The sequence below is a fragment of the Ceratotherium simum genome, chromosome 2, assembly GCF_057802395.1.
Source record: "Ceratotherium simum simum isolate JZ-2026a chromosome 2, ASM5780239v1, whole genome shotgun sequence".
In the NCBI taxonomy this organism is placed as follows: Eukaryota; Metazoa; Chordata; class Mammalia; order Perissodactyla; family Rhinocerotidae; genus Ceratotherium; species Ceratotherium simum.
In genome coordinates this window covers 57,385,632-57,407,769 of record NC_141901.1, presented here as the reverse complement: position 1 = coordinate 57,407,769, position 22,138 = coordinate 57,385,632, and the positions used below count along the sequence as shown (strand labels likewise).

General features: G+C 40.4%; 1 protein-coding gene across 2 annotated transcripts in view; it reads left to right on the top strand.

The window, feature by feature from the left end:
• AHCYL1 (adenosylhomocysteinase like 1) overlaps positions 1-14,229 on the top strand; it is a 38,423-nt gene extending 24,194 nt beyond the window's left edge. For both annotated transcript variants that reach the window (XM_014780052.2, XM_004420703.3), the window contains exons 3-17: positions 1,916-2,059; positions 3,074-3,174; positions 3,597-3,699; positions 5,138-5,232; positions 5,813-5,919; positions 6,747-6,863; positions 7,146-7,209; positions 8,018-8,106; positions 8,475-8,545; positions 8,924-9,018; positions 9,106-9,204; positions 9,620-9,688; positions 10,147-10,225; positions 11,572-11,692; positions 12,209-14,229. In XM_014780052.2, coding sequence (XP_014635538.1) covers positions 1,916-2,059; positions 3,074-3,174; positions 3,597-3,699; positions 5,138-5,232; positions 5,813-5,919; positions 6,747-6,863; positions 7,146-7,209; positions 8,018-8,106; positions 8,475-8,545; positions 8,924-9,018; positions 9,106-9,204; positions 9,620-9,688; positions 10,147-10,225; positions 11,572-11,692; positions 12,209-12,215 — 1,361 coding nt within the window. In that variant the 3' untranslated portion in view covers positions 12,216-14,229. The remainder of the gene's footprint in view (positions 1-1,915; positions 2,060-3,073; positions 3,175-3,596; positions 3,700-5,137; positions 5,233-5,812; positions 5,920-6,746; positions 6,864-7,145; positions 7,210-8,017; positions 8,107-8,474; positions 8,546-8,923; positions 9,019-9,105; positions 9,205-9,619; positions 9,689-10,146; positions 10,226-11,571; positions 11,693-12,208) is intronic.
• The last annotated feature ends 7,909 nt before the right edge of the window (positions 14,230-22,138 follow it).

The following is a 22,138-nucleotide window of genomic DNA, read 5'->3' as shown; positions in this document are numbered from 1 at the left end:
AAAAGAGGTGTACTTTGGAAGCATAATTTCTAATTTTTTTGTATAGGATACACCTGCCACCTGTGTTTTCCTTTCTTGTCTCCAAGACTGTTTGAATTGTAACAATAAAAATTAGTATTTTGGCTCCTTTCATTTACTAGGTTACCCTTTATGTTGAAGTACCCTCTGCTGTTAACCTCTGGAGTGGGAAAGATTCAAACTACTATAATGTGGCTCCAGCTCTGTTTCTTTTTAGTTCTCTCTTATCTTAACCCTATATAAGTAGTCTTTTTTCTGATTTGAATTGTGCCCTTTGCAACTTTAGAGGGGATATTAGAAAATTTATGTGGAAAAGGATATAAAATCTTAGGATTTGGGTACTGGAGGAACACAACACTGAACACAGGGGCATCTAAACCACCCCCCCCTCAATATTCAACTGAGGAAACATTGTTAAAAGATTGAGGCTTGCCCAAGGTCATAGATTGCTGTTAATGTCAGCAAAGAGATTTGTACCAAAAGTCATTCATTATCTTTTGCCAGCCAGAATATTGTTTGCATTGTATTATTAACATTAAGGACTGGGCTTGAAGTACAAGAATGTAATAAAACAAACAAGTAAACAAATTTTAAAAACTTATTCTCTGCCCTCCACTGACAACCCAATATAGACAAGATAGGCAGACAGGAGCAAATGATGGTATACAGGGTTAAATACTGAAATAAATGAATATGCAGATTCACTGTGGGCATGTTGCAAATATAATGGCTATTGTAGATGAAAAGGTGTCTTAGAGTGACAGATACAAAAGGTGGTGGCTGACAAGCAGGCTAATTATTGCTAAGAAAGAATTGTGAAAGATTGAGTTATAAGAGGAAGAAAGGTGGAGTGAGTGAAGAAAGTTTGATGAAGTTTTCAAAGATGTTGATGGCCATGTATTATGGGAACCTATTAGAGCATTTTTAAAGCTCTTTGATATACTTAAATTGTCCTAGTAGGATAGATACTTTTAGTAGTATTTGTATTAGCTAGACAGAAGTATTTGAGTTAGCTAGTATGTAGAAGTCAGTAAGAGAGACTTGATGCACTGGCAGAGATAGTGATCAGGGAAATACTCGATTCAGAGAGGAAAGAAGTGATTTGAGAGGTAAGGAGCGATCGTTGTATATCCTCCTGCATACCTATGTAAAAGGACATTGTTAGCTTTTATGAGAAACTGCTTTTTAAAGTTGAACGTCTTGAGTGATCTCAGGGCTGGCAATAGAACCAGAGCTGCTCACCTTTTGTGTCATTTCTTTCAATCTCTATATTCCTTGAGCACAACCTAGTATAAAATCCTTTGTAAGATTGTCTTACCACTTTCATGCATATTAGTGATTCTCAAAGTGAACAACAGCATGAACAACACCTAGGAACTTGTTACAAGTGCTAATTCTTGAGTCCCATCTGAGACCTACTGAATGGGAATTTCTGGTGCTGGAGCCTAGCCATCTGTGTTTTAACAGACCTTCCACGTGATTCTGATAGATACTGAAGTTTGAGACCAGTGATCGATAGAATAGCATTCCTTACGTAACCTAAATTATTCTTCCATTTTTGCTGTGTCTGGTTCCAGTCCAGGTTGGGACCAAGTACCTCTATTATCTGGGATTCACTAGAGGTGGCGTGGGATTGGGATCAGTAGCTCTTTATCACAGGCACTAATGGCAGAGTATCATCAGGGTGGGTAAAATGGCCACAGCACTGAAAGATCCACAAGAGTTTCATTTATACTACCTATTAGACCTTGGAGGAGCAGAACTGAGAGTGACGTAAAACGTGGCTCCAATTAAGAGTGTTCGCTTAACTTAAATGAGAGTCCCTTGGGAACTGCACTCTGTGGAGTTGGGGCCATTGAGGTTTTCCTGTCCTCGTTTCTTTCTTTCCTGGCTCTAGCTGCATCCTACACAGATAGCTCTGATGATGAGGTTTCCCCCCGAGAGAAACAGCAAACCAACTCAAAGGGCAGCAGCAATTTCTGTGTGAAGAACATCAAGCAGGCGGAATTTGGACGCCGGGAGATTGAGATTGCAGAGCAAGGTAAAGAAAGGGAGTGGGTCGGGGACCAGAAACAGCCCACTTGCTGGTCATCAAGATCCACAGACAACTTAAGACTTAAAAGCCAACTTGAAAGTCTCATGGGAACATGCAGTATCCTGGACTTTTGTATAAACAGATCCCTGTGTATAGAGCTTGAGCTTCAGGATTCTTGTTCACCCTGCTTCCTCTTCTCAGCACGTGGTAATTACACAGAGTAGTTTCCGTTTTCCTCCCCCATGACACCATATTCAAAGATCTACTTGCAGAGTCAGCAAGTCCTGGATCACTACTACATGGTGTTTAGTTCTCTGGGATCTTACCATAGCTGCCAATTGCAGAGACCCAGATTTCCCAGAAGCAGCAAATGTGGGAGGGTTTTCAGCTAAGGATGTGGTGACTGAGGGTCTCGTTTGTTCTTTGGTCCTGAGCACCCTCTGCTGGAGCAAGAGTAAAAGTGACTGACAGTCAGTTAAATCTTGGTTTCTCCACCCCACTCCACTCTTGTTAGATCTCTTTACTCTTGTTGCTTTCACATGGAAGGCATGTTCTATACTAGGAAGGAGTACAGAAACCAAACAAACTGACAGAATAGGGTTAGCCAGCATAGAAAAACAGAAGCAAGTGGCTTCTGCTGAGGTTCAAGTCTTCTTCCTGGTCTGATGATTATCTATAGGAGTCCATTAGCCAATGCCATAACTACTTCTCTCTCCTCCCAGATGAATGAGGAGATGCACCCTTCATTTTGATCAGTTTTAAGAATTTACATCATTCTCCGTTCAGTCCTCTGCATATAAGGCTGAAACAGTAGAGGAAGACAGAAATCTCAAGTGAATATATGATAACTCCCCACTGTTGTTTTGCTGTTGAAGCTGCCAGTCATCGCAGAAATATGCTTAGAGTTTTTCTACCTTATCTCACCATCTCTCAACAGATCCAGACCAGCCCTGGATGTTGCTGGGGCCGGAATTGATATTGCTAGTGCAGACCTAGCTCAAATCCTCTGTTCTTTCACAGACATGTCTGCTCTGATTTCACTCAGGAAACGTGCTCAGGGGGAGAAGCCCTTGGCTGGTGCTAAAATAGTGGGCTGTACACACATCACAGCCCAGACAGCGGTGAGTTTGTTGGGAGAGAAGAGAGGGACTATCTGATGAGGGGAAAAAAGAAACTTTTTTTTTTTTACTTGCTTTTCCTTCCCTATCTATCCAACCTCCAAATACTGTTAGGTGGCACCTTCCTGTAACACAATAATGGGGTTTTCTACTTTGTTTATATAAGTATAACCTACTTTTAACAAACCTGACTTAGAGAGATCTAGATTTGTGAAAATACAATTGTTATAAAAATGTTATTAAGACTTAGGAACATATCTTTGGGGTGAAGTTAGAGACCAATGTGCTACCTATCTGGATTATACCCTTTTGTAACTCCCCAGTGTAACACTTGTTGTTGCAGAGTTACTGGTTATTCTTCTCTTATATGCCACTGCTGTCTGGCCCTCCGCTTCCTCACCCTGTCTTCCTGTACATCTATATAGGTGTTAATTGAGACGCTCTGTGCCCTGGGGGCTCAGTGCCGCTGGTCTGCTTGCAACATCTACTCCACTCAGAATGAAGTGGCTGCAGCACTGGCTGAGGCTGGTAAGTTCAGCTTTTTTCACCAACTTTGCCTCAAAATCATTATCTAAACGTAATTTTTATGTATCAAAATTAATAGTGTCATGGATGTCTAGGGGCTGTAAAATTTGGAGGATAATAAAAACATGAACAAGAAAAAATGGATAAAAAATTAAGGTCTGGATCCATGATGGAATATTATATAGTCATAAAAATGATCTTTGAAAAGAATCTACTTACATGAGGAAGTGCCCAATTCTAATGTTAAATGAATAAGGAAGAATATTAAATTATATGAGCTGTGTAAATATGCACTCAGCTGGTCTCCTTTCACCAAAAGTCCCATCACTTTTGAGAGAACACAAGAAGTGCCTTCTATGTAGATAGTTCATTAGATAATTTGATATTCTATATTGCATTGGAATATATGGACTACTTGTAAGTTCAATTAAATGTAAAACAATTTTTATTATTAAAATGTTCAGAAGAGGGGCCAGCCCGCTGGTGTAGTGGTTAAGTTCACGCACTCTGCTTCAGCGGCCTGGGGCTCGCAGGTTCAGATCCTGGGCGCAGACCTACTCACCACTTATCAAGCCATGCTGTGGCAGGCGTCCCACATATAAAGTAGAGGAAGATGGGCACAGATGTTAGCCCAGGGCCAGCCTTCCTCAGCAAAAAGAGAAGGATTGGCAACAGATATTGGCAATAGATCAGGGCTAATCTTCCTCGCCAAAAAAAAAAAAAAAAAAAAAGTTCAGAAGAAAATCACCATGAAGTTTCTTTAAGAATCTCCCATCTTCCGAGGATCCTCAGAAAGCAACTTCATAACACTTCTGTTTTTCTTGTTTCCTCTTTTCTGGTGTTTGTTGCAGAAAATTTAGGAGGTTCCCAAAGAAACATAATTCTGCTACACAGAGATAATATCTGACATATTTTTCTTTTTTTCTGTTCACTTTTTTACAGAGATGAAGTAAATCTCAGTATGTATACGATTTTATAACCTAAATATAACATTTCAGAAGTCGTTTTTCGTGTCACTGAAGACTTGGACAGCATTATTTATAATACTCAGTGATATGGCCATGTGATTTTACTTCACTATTTTCCTGATGTTGAACATTTAGGTTGTTCCAAGTTATTTACTAATATAAAGAATGTTCCAGTGAATAACTTTGTTTTGATTCCCACTTTATTTACCTGCTTAGGATAGAGTTCCAAGTATAAAACTGGACAAAGAGAATAACATTTTAAGGTTCCAAAATACTTGCAAAAACAAAAATCCCTTAAATTCATAACCAATTTCTGAGCTAAAGGTGCTGTTTTGACTTTTGCCCATCCTAAATTGTTTCATTTCCAACATTGTTTCTGTAGCCTTTTTCTCTTCACGTGGATTTCAGAAAGTGGTATTAGTATAGGACACTCCCCAAAGGAGGAATCAGCTGATTTCTTTCCATCTCTACAGGAGTTGCGGTGTTTGCTTGGAAGGGCGAGTCAGAAGATGACTTCTGGTGGTGTATTGACCGTTGTGTGAACATGGATGGGTGGCAGGCCAACATGGTAATAATGCATATTCATCCTACACTTTTGACAATAGATTTGTTTCCATTTTCACCCTCAAAGCATGGTTCCCTAAATATGTTTTGGATGTTTGGTCTTATGCACTTAACTTTGTTGCAAAGTGTTTAGCTTGATACCTATTCAGAATGGGTCTGAATACTGAACAGAAAGGTGGGGGAAGGGTAAGACTAACTGAACATGTGTGGCTCAAACATAGCAGAATGGTATAGAAAGAAATGATGTGGTACCTCTTTGGAGTAGGATTCTGAATTCTTTCCTTCCTGCCCCAGCTTTACTTTTGCATTCAAAGGGGCTATATATTTCAAGATGCTGGAATAAAAATGAGCGTGTGATTAGCCTAATACTCTTCGCTATAGCCTAGAACAAACTTAGGAATCTTTTTAACCATCTTACACCAACAAAGTTGACTGTGTTTCCACTGTCTAAACCTGCTCTAAGGAGCTCTGAGGAGTGCTCTTCCAAAATACAGGGCTCTCTTACTAGTACAGAAAGTGGGCTCAAAGTTCCCCCCAGCTCTAGCAGCCTGAATGCCCATAGAAGTCTTCTGGCTGTTCTGTAGATCCTGGATGATGGGGGAGACTTAACCCACTGGGTTTATAAGAAGTATCCAAACGTGTTTAAGAAGATCCGAGGCATTGTGGAAGAGAGCGTGACTGGTGTTCACAGGTAACAGATTCTGGAGTAGCTGCCCCTTGTGTCCTTGCCTCAGCAAATTCTTCCGGTCTCTGTTAGGTTCTAGTGCTGTGTTTCACACTTGCAGTAACTAAATGGGAGTTATCTTCATTAGATAAAACTTTTGAGTTTTTACTTTTGAAAAATCAAGGAGACCCTAAAAGGAAGTTATTTCAGGTTCTAGTTCACACATTTTCCTCTCCCACTTATTCCACTGAGATTCTCAACCAGTGTTGGGAGGTAGGGAGTGAGTTTAAAATCTGTATTCAATATTGTATTATAATTTTATATTTGAAATATGAAAAAGAATCCTATTGTAAAACTATACATTATGTACACTACAAAAAGTAAAACTGGGGGCAAAATATTCTTGGCTTGTTGGAATACCTAAAAGATATCTGAAAGAGTGTTTCTCAGTTGGGGGCACATTGTATGTGCTCACACACAATTAGGGAACCATGTCAGAATCATTGATGATCTTGGTTTATCAGAAGTAGGCAGGGGTTTTTTAAAGATTGAGAAAGTACTGGTCTAAGGAAATACATCCCCTTTTATGGAAGAGAAGTAAATTTCTTCAATTGAAAAAGTTTTTTTCCTTCCAAAAAAGGGGGTGGGGGGTGGGGCAAGGGGATGGAGAGAAAATGAAAAGAAATGAGGAGGGATGACAAGGAAATAATTTTGTTTATTAATATCCTTGGGCAATAAATAAGACTGGGGAGGGCAGCATGGAGCTTGAAGAGCATTAGGCAGATTTTGCCATGTAGTATGTTTTACCAGTTAACTTTGTTTTTATTTGTTTTTGTGGCTTCTTCTTCCTTTAGGTTGTATCAGCTCTCCAAAGCTGGGAAGCTCTGTGTTCCAGCCATGAATGTCAATGATTCTGTTACCAAACAGAAGTTTGATAACTTGTACTGCTGCCGAGAATCCATTTTGGATGGGTAGGTTGAAATGTGTGGGTATTCAAACATATAGCGGGTGGATTTGGGTTGGGTTGCAATGTTAGTCTGATATCACTCCAGTCTTATGCCCTGGTCTTCCTTTGGCTTTCAAAGTTGGTCAGAGGGGTCCATTTCATAGAGAGCGCAGCCAACGTCCAGGTGGAGCTCTTGTGGAGCATTGCCTCACACTTGTAATTTTGTGCAGAGGGACTGTGTTTGAGCTAATGAGGGACTGTGTTTGAGCTAATAATGTTTGAGTTGAGCCATTGTCTGTTTCCACAGCCTGAAGAGGACCACAGATGTGATGTTTGGTGGGAAACAAGTGGTGGTGTGTGGCTATGGTGAGGTAAATAGCTGGGCCTCAGTGTCTGTCTTTTCATAGACTTATTAGAAATGTTGAGCAAAGGAGACTGTGCCGTCAGTGTAGAGTCACTGATGCAGGATTTAAAATATGCTTTTAGATAATGTATCTCAAAATAATAGCAAAAGTCCATTATTCAGATTTATGAATAGAGACATACAGAATGAATTGCATTTTCACATTTCATCACTTTGTCTTGTGGAATGGAATGTTGGCATTATTTCCCCCCAATTATAACAATAAACTTTTATGAGACTTAATTCAAGTGAATATGTAGCATTTTAGCTCCACAAGTGGCTTGCTATGGAGTGAAGGGTGGAATTCAAAGTGGCATGTAGTTGATTATCTCTAAACTAGAATAGGTGAAAGAGATTTTATTGTCATCAACAATGACCCACAGAATTTCCTGAGTTGCTAGCCTGTCCTTGAGTTAGAAGCATCTCAAATGAGAGTTATCAGGTTTTCTGGAATAAGAAACTAGAGGTTATAGCTGCTCTTCCTTGGTCTTGTTTCCCTAATGGTAACACTTGTATTTCCTTGATCTCTTTTGCTATCCCAAGCCCCAGCCCTTGCTATGAAATAGAGATTGTCTGCTAAGTCACCCCTCTGACCAAGGGTCACAGCATGATCTGGATCTATTTCTGCTCTGCTTGGGTTGGAGCATCCCTGCAAGGGCTCTCTAAATGAGGGGTGATTTCAGGGAGGTTAATTCCCATCTCCCAAAGAGCCTGCCAATCCCAATACCCAGGCCTTCATGGACCTGACAACCTCTCTTCTTTCTTATGCTCTGCAGGTGGGAAAGGGCTGCTGTGCTGCTCTCAAGGCCCTCGGAGCAATTGTCTACATCACAGAAATCGACCCCATCTGTGCTCTGCAGGCCTGGTAAGCACAGGCCTAGTAATACTGTTAGATTTACTCCAGGTACTTTATGTTTCTGAGCGTTCATGATTGATTGTATTAACCATTCCTTGCAGAAATCTCTCAAAGGAGGAAAAGGCTAGGATTGCTCTATTCCCTCATTGTAATCTCAGGGCACTCCTAGAGCTTCTTGGCATTTTCCCTTCCTGGATGGAGTCTCGGGGAGTCTGAAGAGGCAGTGTGTATAGTTTAGCACAGCTTACCCACTTATCATCCCTGTGAGGTAGCATTGGATCTGACTTTAAAAGGGAATTTACTTGTCTCATTTTGTGACCAGCTTCTGTCCCACTGCTTCCTTGCTTTGCTCATAGTGTTCCTTCCTTTTCTTCCAGCATGGATGGGTTCAGGGTGGTAAAGCTAAATGAAGTCATCCGGCAAGTTGATGTCGTAATAACTTGCACAGGTAAGTATCAATGCTTTGCGTACGTGGAGGAGTGTTAACTCTGGGGCTAAATCTTGAAAGTGGTCTGACTGACTTTCATATAAAGCAGGTGAGACCTGTGCTCAGTGTAAAAGTCTCAGAACTAGAGTAATCTATCAGAACCTTAACATGTTTTCCAGAACAAAGAGCGTTTTTCTCTGCTGGCTTTTTATACTACTCAATCTTAAAACCAATTAACTGAGCCTAAAGAGCCGTTATACAATGCACACTTCTTTTCTCACAATGTATACGTGCTCTTTAATGCCAGCAGACCTCCTCTCTTCCATGTTCTAAGTGAAAGCCAGTTGGTACCTTTGTTCCCCTGCAGCTCTTTCTTCAGCCACTCTCCTTTACTTTTAGGAAATAAGAATGTAGTGACGCGGGAGCACTTGGACCGTATGAAAAACAGTTGTATTGTATGCAATATGGGCCACTCCAACACGGAAATTGATGTGGTAAGGCTTCTCTCGTTCATTTATTGCTAGGCCTTTTTTCTCTTCTTTTCCTTATAGCCATAGTCAGCTGTGCTCTCTTCCTTTCAGACCAGCCTCCGCACTCCAGAGCTGACATGGGAGCGAGTACGTTCTCAGGTGGACCATGTCATCTGGCCAGATGGCAAACGTGTCGTCCTCCTGGCAGAGGTACACACACAGAAGGGCTCTGGCAGTGCAGCACCAGCAATGTAGTTAGATCCGTGGGGGAGAGGGGAGACAGGAAAAAATACTGGGCCTATGTTCACCTGAACTCTGTCTTTGGATAGAGAGATATTTCTCAAATGGTCTGGTCCCCAAAATAGAGTCACTCAAAAAATATGTACTTTTTACTAAGTAACATACTGTTTCCTGACTACAGCTGATTCTTCAGCTTGTCAGACTCAGATTGACTTACAGAAAATAAAATAGACCTAGAGTCCTAGTCTGGAACTGTAGTTCTTCCTCTACCAACTGAGCCTCGAGGGGTATAAAGTTTATGTCTGCATTTGCTTGACTTATATGACATTGGGATCTGAGACAGGGATAACACAGCTCATCCCAGGGCTCTCTTTTACTTTTTTAGGGTCGTCTGCTGAATCTGAGCTGCTCCACAGTTCCCACCTTCGTTCTGTCCATCACAGCTACAACACAGGTATGTGACAGAATGCCTGCTTACCCTGCATTAAGATTAGTGGAACTGGGCCAAGATCAGATTCCCATGAGAGTGCGCCCTGCTATGTTCTTATCAGCCTGTTCTTTTTTCAGATCACAAGTTGTCAAGATTTAGGCTTTCTCAAATATAGAAAAGAGTCATTAGTCACGCAGAGTCAGTATTTGTGTCCCTTTAAGTTGGCTGTTTTAGTTGAGAATATAGTGTTCCAGCTTAGTTGTATTTAGTCTGTTCTTTTATCTGGAACTAAACAAAAACACCAACAAATCCTCTTATGACGTATGCTGGCATTTATTACAGGCCAAGTTCTGGGTGCTATCACTATGGTAGATCACTACAGTACTTACCCCAAGACCCCAGAACTTGTTAAGTCTGGTTTTATTTTTATGTCCCTGTCACAGAGTGTTTCTGCGTTTTCTGACCCTCTTTTCCTGACTTAGGCTTTGGCACTGATAGAACTCTATAATGCGCCTGAGGGACGATACAAACAAGATGTATACTTGCTTCCTAAGAAAATGGGTGAGTGAAAAACAGTAGAAACCTATGTTGATTCCCCAGAGTGTTGCATGGTTTGGTAAAATGAATATTATGAAAACCATTGGATTTAGAGTCAGAGTTCTAATCCCTGTTCTAGCACTTAGTGGTTTTTGGATCTCCATGACCCCCAGTTTCTTTATCAGTAAAGTAAACAATACTGCATACATTGTGGAATTGTAGTAAGAGTTACAGCTAATGGGTAAAAGTTCTTAGCACGATGGTTTAGGGTAGATGTTCTTATTCTAAGTAGCCTTATGAAGTTCAGTAAACTTCCTACTACCACTGAGTACAGCCTGGGACCAAAAGGAGAGAAACAGAAACAAATACAAGTTTTATTGTCCATCCTCTGTGTAGATATGCAAACAACCTCCTGTCATTCCAGGAGACAACTGTGCTGTATTCATGTGACATAATACATCATCTCTAGTTCTTGACCTTTCTGAATAGTGGTGCCCATCTCCCATCTAAATCCCTGTCTGCTTAAAGCTAAAAATCTTTCTGTTCTCATCCCTTCCAACAGCATACCTCAGATTGGCTTATTTAAAAAAAATCATATTCATAAAGGTAAAGCCCAGGAAGCTTATCTGTGGAAAAGTAATGGATTTGTGCCAGCTGCCTTAGCAATCCATGATCCTAAGATTTGAGGCCTTTATGGATCTTATCCTAAATAAATGTTAATGACGCAGGGCTCTTTTACGCTTACTGGCATCCACTTTGATTCTTAACTTGACTATAATCCAGTTAAGGAAGATGAAAGTAGTGCATGGCATGTCGGCCACTGAGGTGAAGCTAGCTTTGCCAGAGAAGGATGGGAGGTACAAATCCACCCCATTTTGTCGCCCTGGTAAATGGCTTTCTTAATGCACTCTGGATGTACTGAGAGAAGTACCCTGCAAGAAAGGCAACTTTGGGGTGGGTTTTTGGTTTTTTTTTTGTTTGTTTTTTTGAGGAAGATGAGCCCTGAGCTAACATCCGTTGCCAGTCCTCTTTTTTGGCCGAGGAAGGTTGGCCCTGGGCTAACATCCGTGTCATCTTCCTCTACTTTATGGGATGCTGCCATAGCATGGCTTGATAAGCGGTGCATCGGTCCACGCCCGGGGTCCGAACCTGCAATCCCAGGACCGCTGAAGCGAAACGCACCAACTTAACTGCTACACCACTGGGCCGGCCTTGGTTTGTTTTATTAAGCAAATATTTTGAGTCGTAGATTCTTTCAAAGTTATTCCATCTCTTGTCCTCTTTCTCAGAAAGCTTCAGATGAAAATAAGGGGAGGTTATACCCTGAGAGGCATGTTTGAAATGGTCCCCTGCCACTTTGTTCTTCCTAGATGAGTACGTTGCCAGCTTGCACCTGCCATCATTTGATGCCCACCTGACAGAGCTGACAGATGACCAAGCAAAATATCTGGGACTCAACAAAAATGGGCCATTCAAACCCAATTATTACAGGTAACTTGGGGGAAAGCACCTGAAAAGCCCTTTTCTCCGGTATTAAACCAAGCAGGCTAACCTGCTTTCTTAAATAAAGTGTTATACCTGATTTTGAAAAGGGCAAGAACTCGGCTCTAAACTAACAGAGTAGACAGAGAAATTATGTGTCTAGTAGTAGATGTGAAGAAGTAAGGGTTTTCTAAAATTTTGGAGCTTGGGCCTCACCCTAGATATTCTGATACACTTGATCTGGGATGGGGCCCAGCCTATTTTGTAAAAGCTCCCCAGATTATTCTAATGTATATTCAAGGTTGAAAACCACTTACATTATCAGGGAGCAGGAGATAAAGCCAGAGATGGCATTGTCACAAACCCTGTGGAAGCACAGGGAAGAATGATCTCTGGGGAATGGCTGCAGAGATCCCAGCCTGGGCCGTGGGGAGACCCTGGGCAGTGTGCTCTGTTTCTGATTCTTCTCTTGGAACTCTCATGTGGAAGACACAAGTGCTAATCAGTTAATCTCTTTCTTTACAGATACTAATGGACCATATTACCAAGGACCAGTCCACATGAACCACACAACTCTAAAAGAGATTTTTTAAGATAACTTTAATTTTCTTCTTATTCCTTTCCTGTTGATTTTTTTTTCCCATAATTTCATTCTTATTTTTTCATCTCATTATCCAAGTTCTGCAGACCACACAGGAACTTGCTTCATGGCTCTTTAGGTGAAACTGAGATTCAAGGTTCCTCACCCTAGTCACTAAAGAAGGATTTTACTCTCCCAACCCAGAAAGGTGATTCTTTCTTTACTGTTTCTGGGGACTTTAGTCTTAATTGGGTACCTTATTAATAGGAAATGCTAAGGTACCTTCTATGTGGAACAATCTGCAATGTCTAAATTGCCTTAAAAAGAGCCCATTTCTTAGCTGTTGAAATCAGTGCTCTTTCACTTCTTCAGAGGAGCAGGGATGGTACCTACTAGCCAGGTAGGTTAGATGTAGGTGGTGCATGTTGATTTCCCCATGTGTTCCAAGCCCTGTTTCCTGTGTAAAGGTGGCATGTCTGGTTCAGAGATGTGGACTAGTGAGTGTTGCTTGTTAAGATCCAGTAGGCCCACTTGGATTTAGTACAGCCCTTCCTCCACTCCCACCGGACCTTCTCATTTTTCAAGTTGTTAACAAGACTGCACACTATTAAGTTGAATTTGTCCCATAGCATTTATTTCTGTTGTACAAAAAAAAGTGTAAGAAAACTGTTTAGTGTTAACACTGAGGAACTGCTTGGGTGGCTAGTTATCAGTTTCTCTTTTGAACCTTTGGAGCTAAGAGTGCAGCGTTGGGTCTAGAGAAATGCTGGTTCCAAACTCTGATAAATCCCTCTGTTTCTAGCCCATAGTTTATAGCATTAATGAACTGGGGCCAGAACAAATTCTATCAGCTCTGCCCCATACAGCTTGTGCTGAAGGCGAATTTCTTGAGCCATTACTCAGTATAAAGCACTGAGCTCTCTCTTTAGGATTTATCCTTTAAGGGCAAATTTCTGGTCAGCTGTGCTTCTGCAACCTAAAATATTTAAAGGGAGGAGGAAGGATAAATTGGGCCAGGGTGAGGGAAATCGAGCTCCGTATAATTTGCCTGGGACTTTAGGCCTCATATAACATTAGTTTTACAGAAGTGGTACCACTTTTGATTGACACATGTCACAAAAAGTTTATGAACTAAGATCTTAAAGGGCAGTTTGTGCGTAGAGAAAGGAATCGGTGTGTCCTGGCTCGTGCTCTGAAAGAATCCCCAGAGAGGCTCTCTCAAAGATCAGAGAGATGTGTTCCCATGCCATGCACCCTGCTTACCAGCATTTCTGCATGCTCAGATGAGCTTTAAGTATATAATTATCCACGATTCTAAATCCTCAACTTGTTCTAGCTTGTGATCCTTCAAAGTTGGGTCAGGCATTAGTGCTAGGTACTAGGAATTTTCATTTCTCTATTGCCATTGATCAGAGAGACAGACATGAAAAACAGGAATATAAGAAAGGAAAGCTTTGACCCTGCAACTTCCTAGCAGGGGACAGTGGTCTTGCCAAAACTTTTTTCCCTTTCCTCTCTTGTTTCTCCCCACCCAGTCCCTTTCCACTCCTTGCCAGTGTGACCATGCTTTCTTCTCTGTAGAGGTTAATGGTTCAAGCCCTTTTTCCCAGGGCATTTAACCAGCCAATCAGAACACCACATCCTTTAGGGGAGGTAACCTGGCCAATAGTGGTATCCATCACATCAGCTCTGCTGGAGGGAAGGGGCCCAGGTCCTGCTGCCCGCTGGCCTGCCCCCTGCTCCTTATCTATTACTGTGTCCATAGGAATAATAGGTAAGGGCTCCGTCTCTGTCAAGCCATGTAACAAAGGACACTCTGGAAAAATGTCTGGCATCAGAGGGAGCGTGTGGAGAGCAACTTGGGAGGAACAAGTTTATTTTGTATTGAATGATTTTTAATGAATGCAATATTAATTCTTGCAGATGAGCAATAATCATTAAAGTCAATAAAAGTGATAAGACCTTACTGGAAGTCTGTGTCATTCTTGGTTGAACAGCAAAACTTCATTAGAACCTGTTTTCTAGGGTCAGACAAGTCATGGGTCAGTTAGCAGTATCTAATAGAGGTTTGCTGAGGAACTCATATGTAGAGGACCAGGGTGGATGCAAAGTTCTTCAGTAATATCTTAAGTTTCAAATGCCTGCTCTGTGCCAACGCACTTTTGCTCTAACTTCCTTTGAGAAGCAGACTTGCCGCTTAAGCTTCAGGGCTCCTCACTCGCATATCCATTTCTAAGACCCTGTACCTAATTCTTTCTCTTAAAGAATGCCTACAAAGTTATGTAAGCTTCAGTCCCCTCCCACACACCTGTATCCATCTCCGAAGTTGTCTCCATGCTTTCTAATGTAACAATGTATCTATTGATAATCTTGTTAGAAAGCAACACCTTTTCTGTTTTGTTAAGTTGGTCCCAAGCAATGTTGATGATTTCTATGCAGGCTGGTAAAATGAGTGTTTTTAATTATGTGAGGCTTTATCCATGCACATAAATCCAAATTTAAGATAAACTTCATATTGCCTCATTAGAGATTTAAACTGTACTGTCTCGTGAATCTATTAGATAACTTTCCAGTTTATAAAAAGTTGTCTGTTATATGGTGGGAAAAATATCTTGAAGTTAAATATTTGAATATGAAGAATTTAAATGAACTGTTGACCTTATAGTTTCATAAAATCAATTCTTCAGAGTTTTTTTATTGCCTACTGTGTGCCAACGTCTTGTTTTAGATACTTCGGATACATTAGTAAAAATCAGAAGAGCTCTTCTTTTGTGGAGTTTACATAAAATTCCAACAAGACTCAGAATTCCCCTTTTTCCTTTACCCACAATTCCGCCATTAGGTAGAGCAGAGCAAGCTAGGCATCCGCATGGATTTGCAGCCTGCTGTGTGTGGGTGGGAGCCAGGGATGTGACCCAGTGCAGGGAGTCATCCTAAGTGGGATGGGGTGGGCATCCACAAAGGGGAGGGTGGCAATGGTAGATTGGGTAGGAACAGGGGACTTGATCAAATAAGCAAAAATATTAAGGATAATGGAAGCCAACTTTCTCCTTTTGGGAGAAGGTGTTACAAATTGGAAAGGGGAAAGACTAGAGTGAACTCTGGTGTTGGGTTTACATAGGAGGTATTGGTGTGAATACATGATTTTCAACATAAATATAGTGTGTGTGTGTACACAAACATTCCCTAGCTCTGTCTATTAAGAGAGCCTTGGAGCAGCAGTCTCCCTCTTCCCCCAATGCACTACACACACCTAGCATCCAGATTCAGGCATTATGTTCTCCACTTAAATGAGCCGAGACTCCAGAGAAATGTCTGATTCCATGGTTGGGCAGGAAAAGTACAAGATGAGCCAGAAAGCAAGGAAGGACTCAAAAAAGTGATGGGGCCATGTCAAAAGGACACAGAAGCCAGCTTTAAGGGACTTACAGTGAGCAAATCTGACATAATATGAGCATCAAAATAATGGCTTTAAACCATTGAATGAAATAGGAAACTGAATATAATGTGATATGAATGAATGAATGGTTTAATGAGGAATGGGATATGTACATAGTTTCAAAGTACCTCTCCATAAAATGTTTCTGAAGTACAATGCGGAAAAGAGTAGTTTTAAGGAGGAGAAGCCTGGCAGACACCTTAATCAAGTGAACAAATGAACATCAACAATGGGAGAAATCTAAATCCACCACTAGGAGGCATTGAGAAGGTCACAGCACCCCTTTTGTGACATTTCTGCCAAAGATACAAAACCTGAATGTAACCGTAAGGAAACATCAGATAATTCCACAGTGAAAGACATATTATAAAATAACTGGCCTAACGTCTTCAAAAGTGCCAATGTCGCCAAAGTCAAAGGAAGACCAAAGAACTGAAGAGACTAATACAACTACGTGAACTGAAATGGATCATTTTGCTATAAAGAATATTATTGGGATAACTGGTGAAACTTGGAAGGAGTCTGAGGACAGGGTGGTAGTAACATTAGTGTTAATGTCCTCATGTTAATGGCTGAACTGTGGTTATATAGAATGTTCTTGGTTGTAGGAAATAAACACTAAAATATTAGTGATGGGTCATCAGGTCAATGACTCTCAATGGTCAGGAAAAGATTATAATGTACTTGCTACCTTTTTGTAAGTTTGATTATTGCAAAGTTAAAGACAAAGGAGAGTTCCAAGACCAAAAAAAAAAAATCAGACTTTAGCTTCATCAATTGAGAAAATTAAAAAAATCTATTTGTTTAGGAACATCTTAGACCAGATAATAATAATAATAATAGATAATAATAATAAAGATAAAGCATTCTGGTTTAGCAAAGGAAATCAGTAGAAAAAAAATATTTTACATGCTTACACAAAACAAATATTTCACTGACAAATCCCAACAAAAGTAATACACAGACCTGGATGGTTCAACAGGAAGGTGGAGAGTGGAAGTGCAGTGTGATGTAACCACTCAGAGTGCTCCCTGGACAAAGCCTTACCTGCCAAATAACTTGTGATGTGGGAAATTCCAGAGAAATTTGTGAATTTTGGAAGAATGTAAAACAAGAATTGATATCAGTACTTACCTGCTAACTGGTTGTGAAACTGTGTTAGAGCAGGGGTCAGCAAACTATAGCCCTCCCATGAGCTGAATCTAGTCCACTGCCTGTGTTTGTACAGCTCACAAGCTAAAAATGGTTTTTATGTTTTTAAATGGTTAGAAAAAAATCATGACTAATATTTTGTGACATGTGAAAATTATATGAAATTCTAATTTCAGTGTCCATAAGTGAAGTTTTATACACAGCCACACTCATTCACTTATGTAATGTCTATGGCTACTTTCATGCTACAATGGCAGAGTTGAGTAGCTGCAACCAAATGACCCACAAAGTCCAAAATATTTACTATCTGGCCCTTGACAGAAAGTTTGCTGACCCCAGGCATAAAGGTTGTGTTAGGTATAAAGGCAAAGATGTGTTGGAAGGCATTGGTTTGCATTCTATTAGCAGAAACTGAGAGAACGAAAGCATTAGAAAGTAAAGGAGGGGCCGGCCCCGTGGCGCAGCGGTTAAGTGGGCGCGCTCCGCTGCAGCGGCCCTGGGTTCGGATCCCAGGCGCGCACCGACACACCGTTGTCAAGCCATGCTGTGACAGCATCCCACATAAAGTGAAGGAAGATGGGCACAGATGTTAGTCCGGGGCCAGTCTTCCTCAGCAAAAAAAGAGGAAGACTGGCAGATGTTAGCTCAGGGCTGATCTTACTCACGAAAAAAAAAAAAAAACAAGTGAAGGATATCAAACAATATTCTAGTCTAGGTAGCAGATGCTAAACCCACCTGCATCCCGGCCAGGATTCACTCTGTGATTAGGAAATCTCAGCAAACTGATAAAGCAATTTTAAAATTACTTGGGAAGGTAATTTGTGATTCCAATTTAGAATGTGTAATTGATCGATTTAGACTTAGTAATCAATTTTAAGCTGCAATCATATGTAGGGGCCGGCCCCAAGGCTTAGCGGTTAAGTTCTCGTGCTCTGCTGCTGGCAGCCTGGGTTCAGATCCCGGGCGCGTACCGACTCACTGCTTCTCCCGGCCATGCTGAGGCCGCGTCCCACATGCAGCAACTAGAAGGACATGCAGCTATGACATACAACTATCTGCTGGGGCTTTGGGGGAAAAATAAATAAATAAATAAAGTTATAAGCTGCAATCATATGTAAATATATGTAGTATTGGAAACTATATGCTATTGGAACTTATTAATAATAGTATTCTGTTTTTATTTTGTTTGCGTTTGGGTTGCCAGAAAATTGAAGTACTCCAAAAAGGAAATTGAATATAATAAATGTATAAATGCATTTGGAAATGTTTAAAGGAGTTTAAGTTTATAAATTGGATATTCAAATTCCCCTTAAAAGTGATTAACATTTGGGGACGGCCTGGTGGCGCAGCGGTTAAGTTCGCACGCTCAGCTTCGGTGGCCCGGGGTTTGCAGGCCCAGATCCTGGTCGCGGACCTACACACCACTTATCAAGAATCTTCCTCAAAAAAAAAAAAAAGTGATTGACATTTGCTAGATTTATAAATACAGTAAGCTCTATAAGCTGAACTTTAAAAAACAAGTAATATTTTAAATTTAATAAATTGAATATTAATTTTTTTATCTGAAGTGATGTCTTCTCTGCCCACGCAGCAGCCCTTGAAGACATTTTAAAATGTCCTCTAAAAAGATTTGTTCTGAACTGTGGGCTAGAGGGTACTTGTGTCTGGTCCTGGGGCCTGTTCTCATCCTGCTGTTCTGTGCATGGTTCTCTACTGCAGCCACCAGGTGGTGAGTTTTCTCACATTGTCTGCTTGTCAAACAGGGTCTCTGGCCAACAAAGGATAATAAAATACAGGTCCATAATCCCTTCTCTGAGAACTCTGTGTTTTGAAATTGAGAATATTTTAGATTTTTAGGAAATACACGAATATGCAGTACATTAGGTAATACCTATTGGGTGTGGAGCAGCATTCTATAATCAAATGTGTTAATATTTCTTCAATTAAGTTTATTAATATTCACAGAATAAGGGATAAACGAGGGCTATTAATAGCCTTCCATCAGTTCAGATCAGGTTTTGCAGCCAAATTGATTTGTGCCAAACTTCAGGGAAAATATTGATTTTTAGAATATTTTGAATTTTGGAGTTGTGGATAAAGGTTTGTAGCTCTGGAACAATAAGAGGAAGACTTACATAGTGTTTGCTGTGTAACTGGCTCCATTCTAAATGCTTTACGCAATTAGCATACTTGATCCTCACAATAACCCCATGAGGTATGTACTACTATTATCCCCATCTTACAGATGAGGAAATTGAGACAGTGAGGTAAAGTAACTTGCCCAAGAGTACCCAATTCCTAAGTTGGTGGAGCTGGAATTAACCCAGACAGGCTGGCTTCAGGGTCCATGCTTGATGCGAGGCAATATGGCTTCTAGGAAATAGCTCCAAACCAGGGTTCTAGTATCAGAGTCACATGTGGGGCTGATTAAAAATACAGATTTCTAGATCCCATCCCAAACCTACTGAAACAGACTCTCAGGGCCATGAAGAAGTCAAATACCTCTCCAGAGTCATAGTGCAGCTGATAGGTAGAGCTAGGGTCTGACCCTCAGTCTTTTCTGGTTCCCTGTAGCCTTCTCCTAAGTCACCTTGAGGTTTCCCTTGAGGCTTTCAGGCAGTTTCCCCAGGGTTCTCATTTCTCAGCAAAGATTCTTTCAGCAGAAGAAACTTGGCGTGGGCATGCAGATGCCATGACTTTCCTAATGCTTCCTGAATGCAAGCCCTGACAACCCAGGGAACCTGCTGCATGACATAAAATTTACCATCTTAACCATTTTTAAGTATACAGTTTAGTGGCGGTAAATACATTCACATTGTTTTACAACCATGGCCACCAACTATCCTCATAACTCGTTTCATCTTGTAAAACTGAAACTCTATGCTTATTAAACAATAACTCCTCATTCCTCCCCCCGCCCCCGGCAACCACCATTACACTTCCTGTCTCTAAGAATTTGACTACTCTAAGTATCTCATATAAGTGGAATCATATGTATTTGTCTTTTTGTGATTGGCCTATTTCACTTAGCATAATGCCCTCAAGATTCATCCATGTAGCATATTGCAGAATTTCCCTTTTTTAAGGCTGAATACTATTCCATTGTACATATATACCACATTTTGCTTATCCATTCATCCATCGATGGACACTTGGGTTGCCTCCACATTTTAGCTATTGTTAATAAATCTGCTAAGAATATCGGTGAACAAATATCTCTTTGAGATCCTGCTTTCAATCTTTTGGGTATATACCTAGAGTGGAATTGTTGGGTCATATGGTAATTCTAATTTTAATCTTTTGAGAAACTCGCATACTGTTTTCCACAGTGGCTGTACCATTTTACATTCCCACCAGCAGTGCACAAGGGTTCCAATTTCTCCATATTCTCACCAACACTTTTTGTTTTCTGGGTTTTTGATAGTAGCCATCCTAATGGGTGTGAGGTGGCATCTCATTGTAGTTTTGATTCGCATTTCCCCAATGGTTAGTGATGTTGAGCATCTTTTCATATACGTACTGACCATTTGTATATCTTCTTTGGAGAAATGTCTGTTCAAGTCCTTTGGCCGTTTTTGAATTCAGTTGTTGTTTTTTTTGGTGTGTGTGTGTGTGTGTGTGTGTGTGTGTGTGTGTGCGCATGTGAGAGAGAGAGGAAGATTAGCCCTGAGCTAACATCTGTTGCCAATCCTCCTCTTTTTGCTGAGGAAGATTGGCCCTGGCCTAACATCCATGCCCACCTTCCTCTACTTTATATGGGATGCCGCCACAGCATGGCTTGACAAGCAATGCGTTGGTCTGTGCCCAGGATCCGAACCTGCAAATCCTGGGCCGCCAAAGTGGAGCATGCCAACTTAACCGCTACGCCACTAGGCTGGCCCCTGTTTTTTGTTATTGAGTTTTAAGAGTTCTTTTATGTATTCTGGATATTAATCTCTTATCAGATATATGATTTGCAAAAGTTTTATCCCATTCTTTGGGTTGCCTTTTTACTCTGTGGATAGTGTCTTTTGATGCACATAGTTTTTAAATTTCCATGAGGTCCAATTTGTCTGTTTTTTCTTTTGTTACCTGTGCCTTTGGTGTCATAGCCAAGAAATCATTGCCAAATCGAATGTCATGAAGCTTTTGTTCAATATTTTCTTCTAAGAGTTTTATTGTTTTAGGTCTTATGTTCAGGTCCTTGATCCACTTTGAGTTCATTTTTATATATGGTGTCAGGTAATGGTCCAACTTCATACTTTTGCATGTGGATATCCAGTTTTCTCAGCACCATTTGTGAAAAAGACTGACCTTTCCCCATTGAATGGTCTTGGCACCCTTGTCAAAAATCATTTGATCAAACATGTGAGGGCTTATTTCTAGGCTCTCTATTCTATTCCATTGGTTTATATATCTGTCTTTATGCCAATACCACACTGTTTTGATTACTGTAGCTTTGTAGTTAAGTTTTGAAATTAGGAAGTGTGAGTCCTTTGTTTTTGTTTTTTTTTCAAAATTGTTTGGCTATTCAGGATCCCTTGAGAGTCCATATGAATTTTAGGATGGGTTTTTCTATTTATGCAAAACAATGTCATTGGGATTTTTATAGGGATTGCATTGAATCTGTAAATTACTGTAGGTAATACTGACATTTTAGCAATATTATAACATTCCAATCCATGAACATGGGATGTGTTTCTATTTATTTGTGTCTTCTTTAATTTCCTTCAGCAATGTTTTGTAGTTTTCTTTGTACAAGTTTTTCACCTCCTTGGTTAAGTTTATTCCTAAGTGTTTTATTCTTTTGATGCTGTTGAACATGGAATTGTTTTTGTAATTTCCTTTTCAAATTGTTCATTGTTCGTGTATAGAAATGCAGCTGATTTTGTGCGTTGACTTTGTATCCTACTACTTTGCTGAATTCATTCGTTAGTTCTAACAGCTTTTTGTGGAATCTTTAGGGTTTTCCACTTATAAGATCATATCAACTGTGAACAGATATGATTTTACTTCTTCCTTTCCAATTTGGATATCTTTTATGTCTTTTTCTTGTCTAACTAATTGCTCTGGCTAGAACTTCTAGTACTATTTTGAATAGAAATGGTGAAAGTTGACATCCTTGCCTTGTTTCTGATCTTAAAGGAAAAGATTTCAGTCTTTCACCACTAAGTATGATGTTTGCTGTGAGTTTTCATATATGGCTGTTTATGTGAAGGTAATTTCCTTCTATTCCTATTTTGTTGAGTGTTTTTATTGTGAAATGGTGTTGAATTTTGACGGATGCTTTTTCTGCATCAATTGA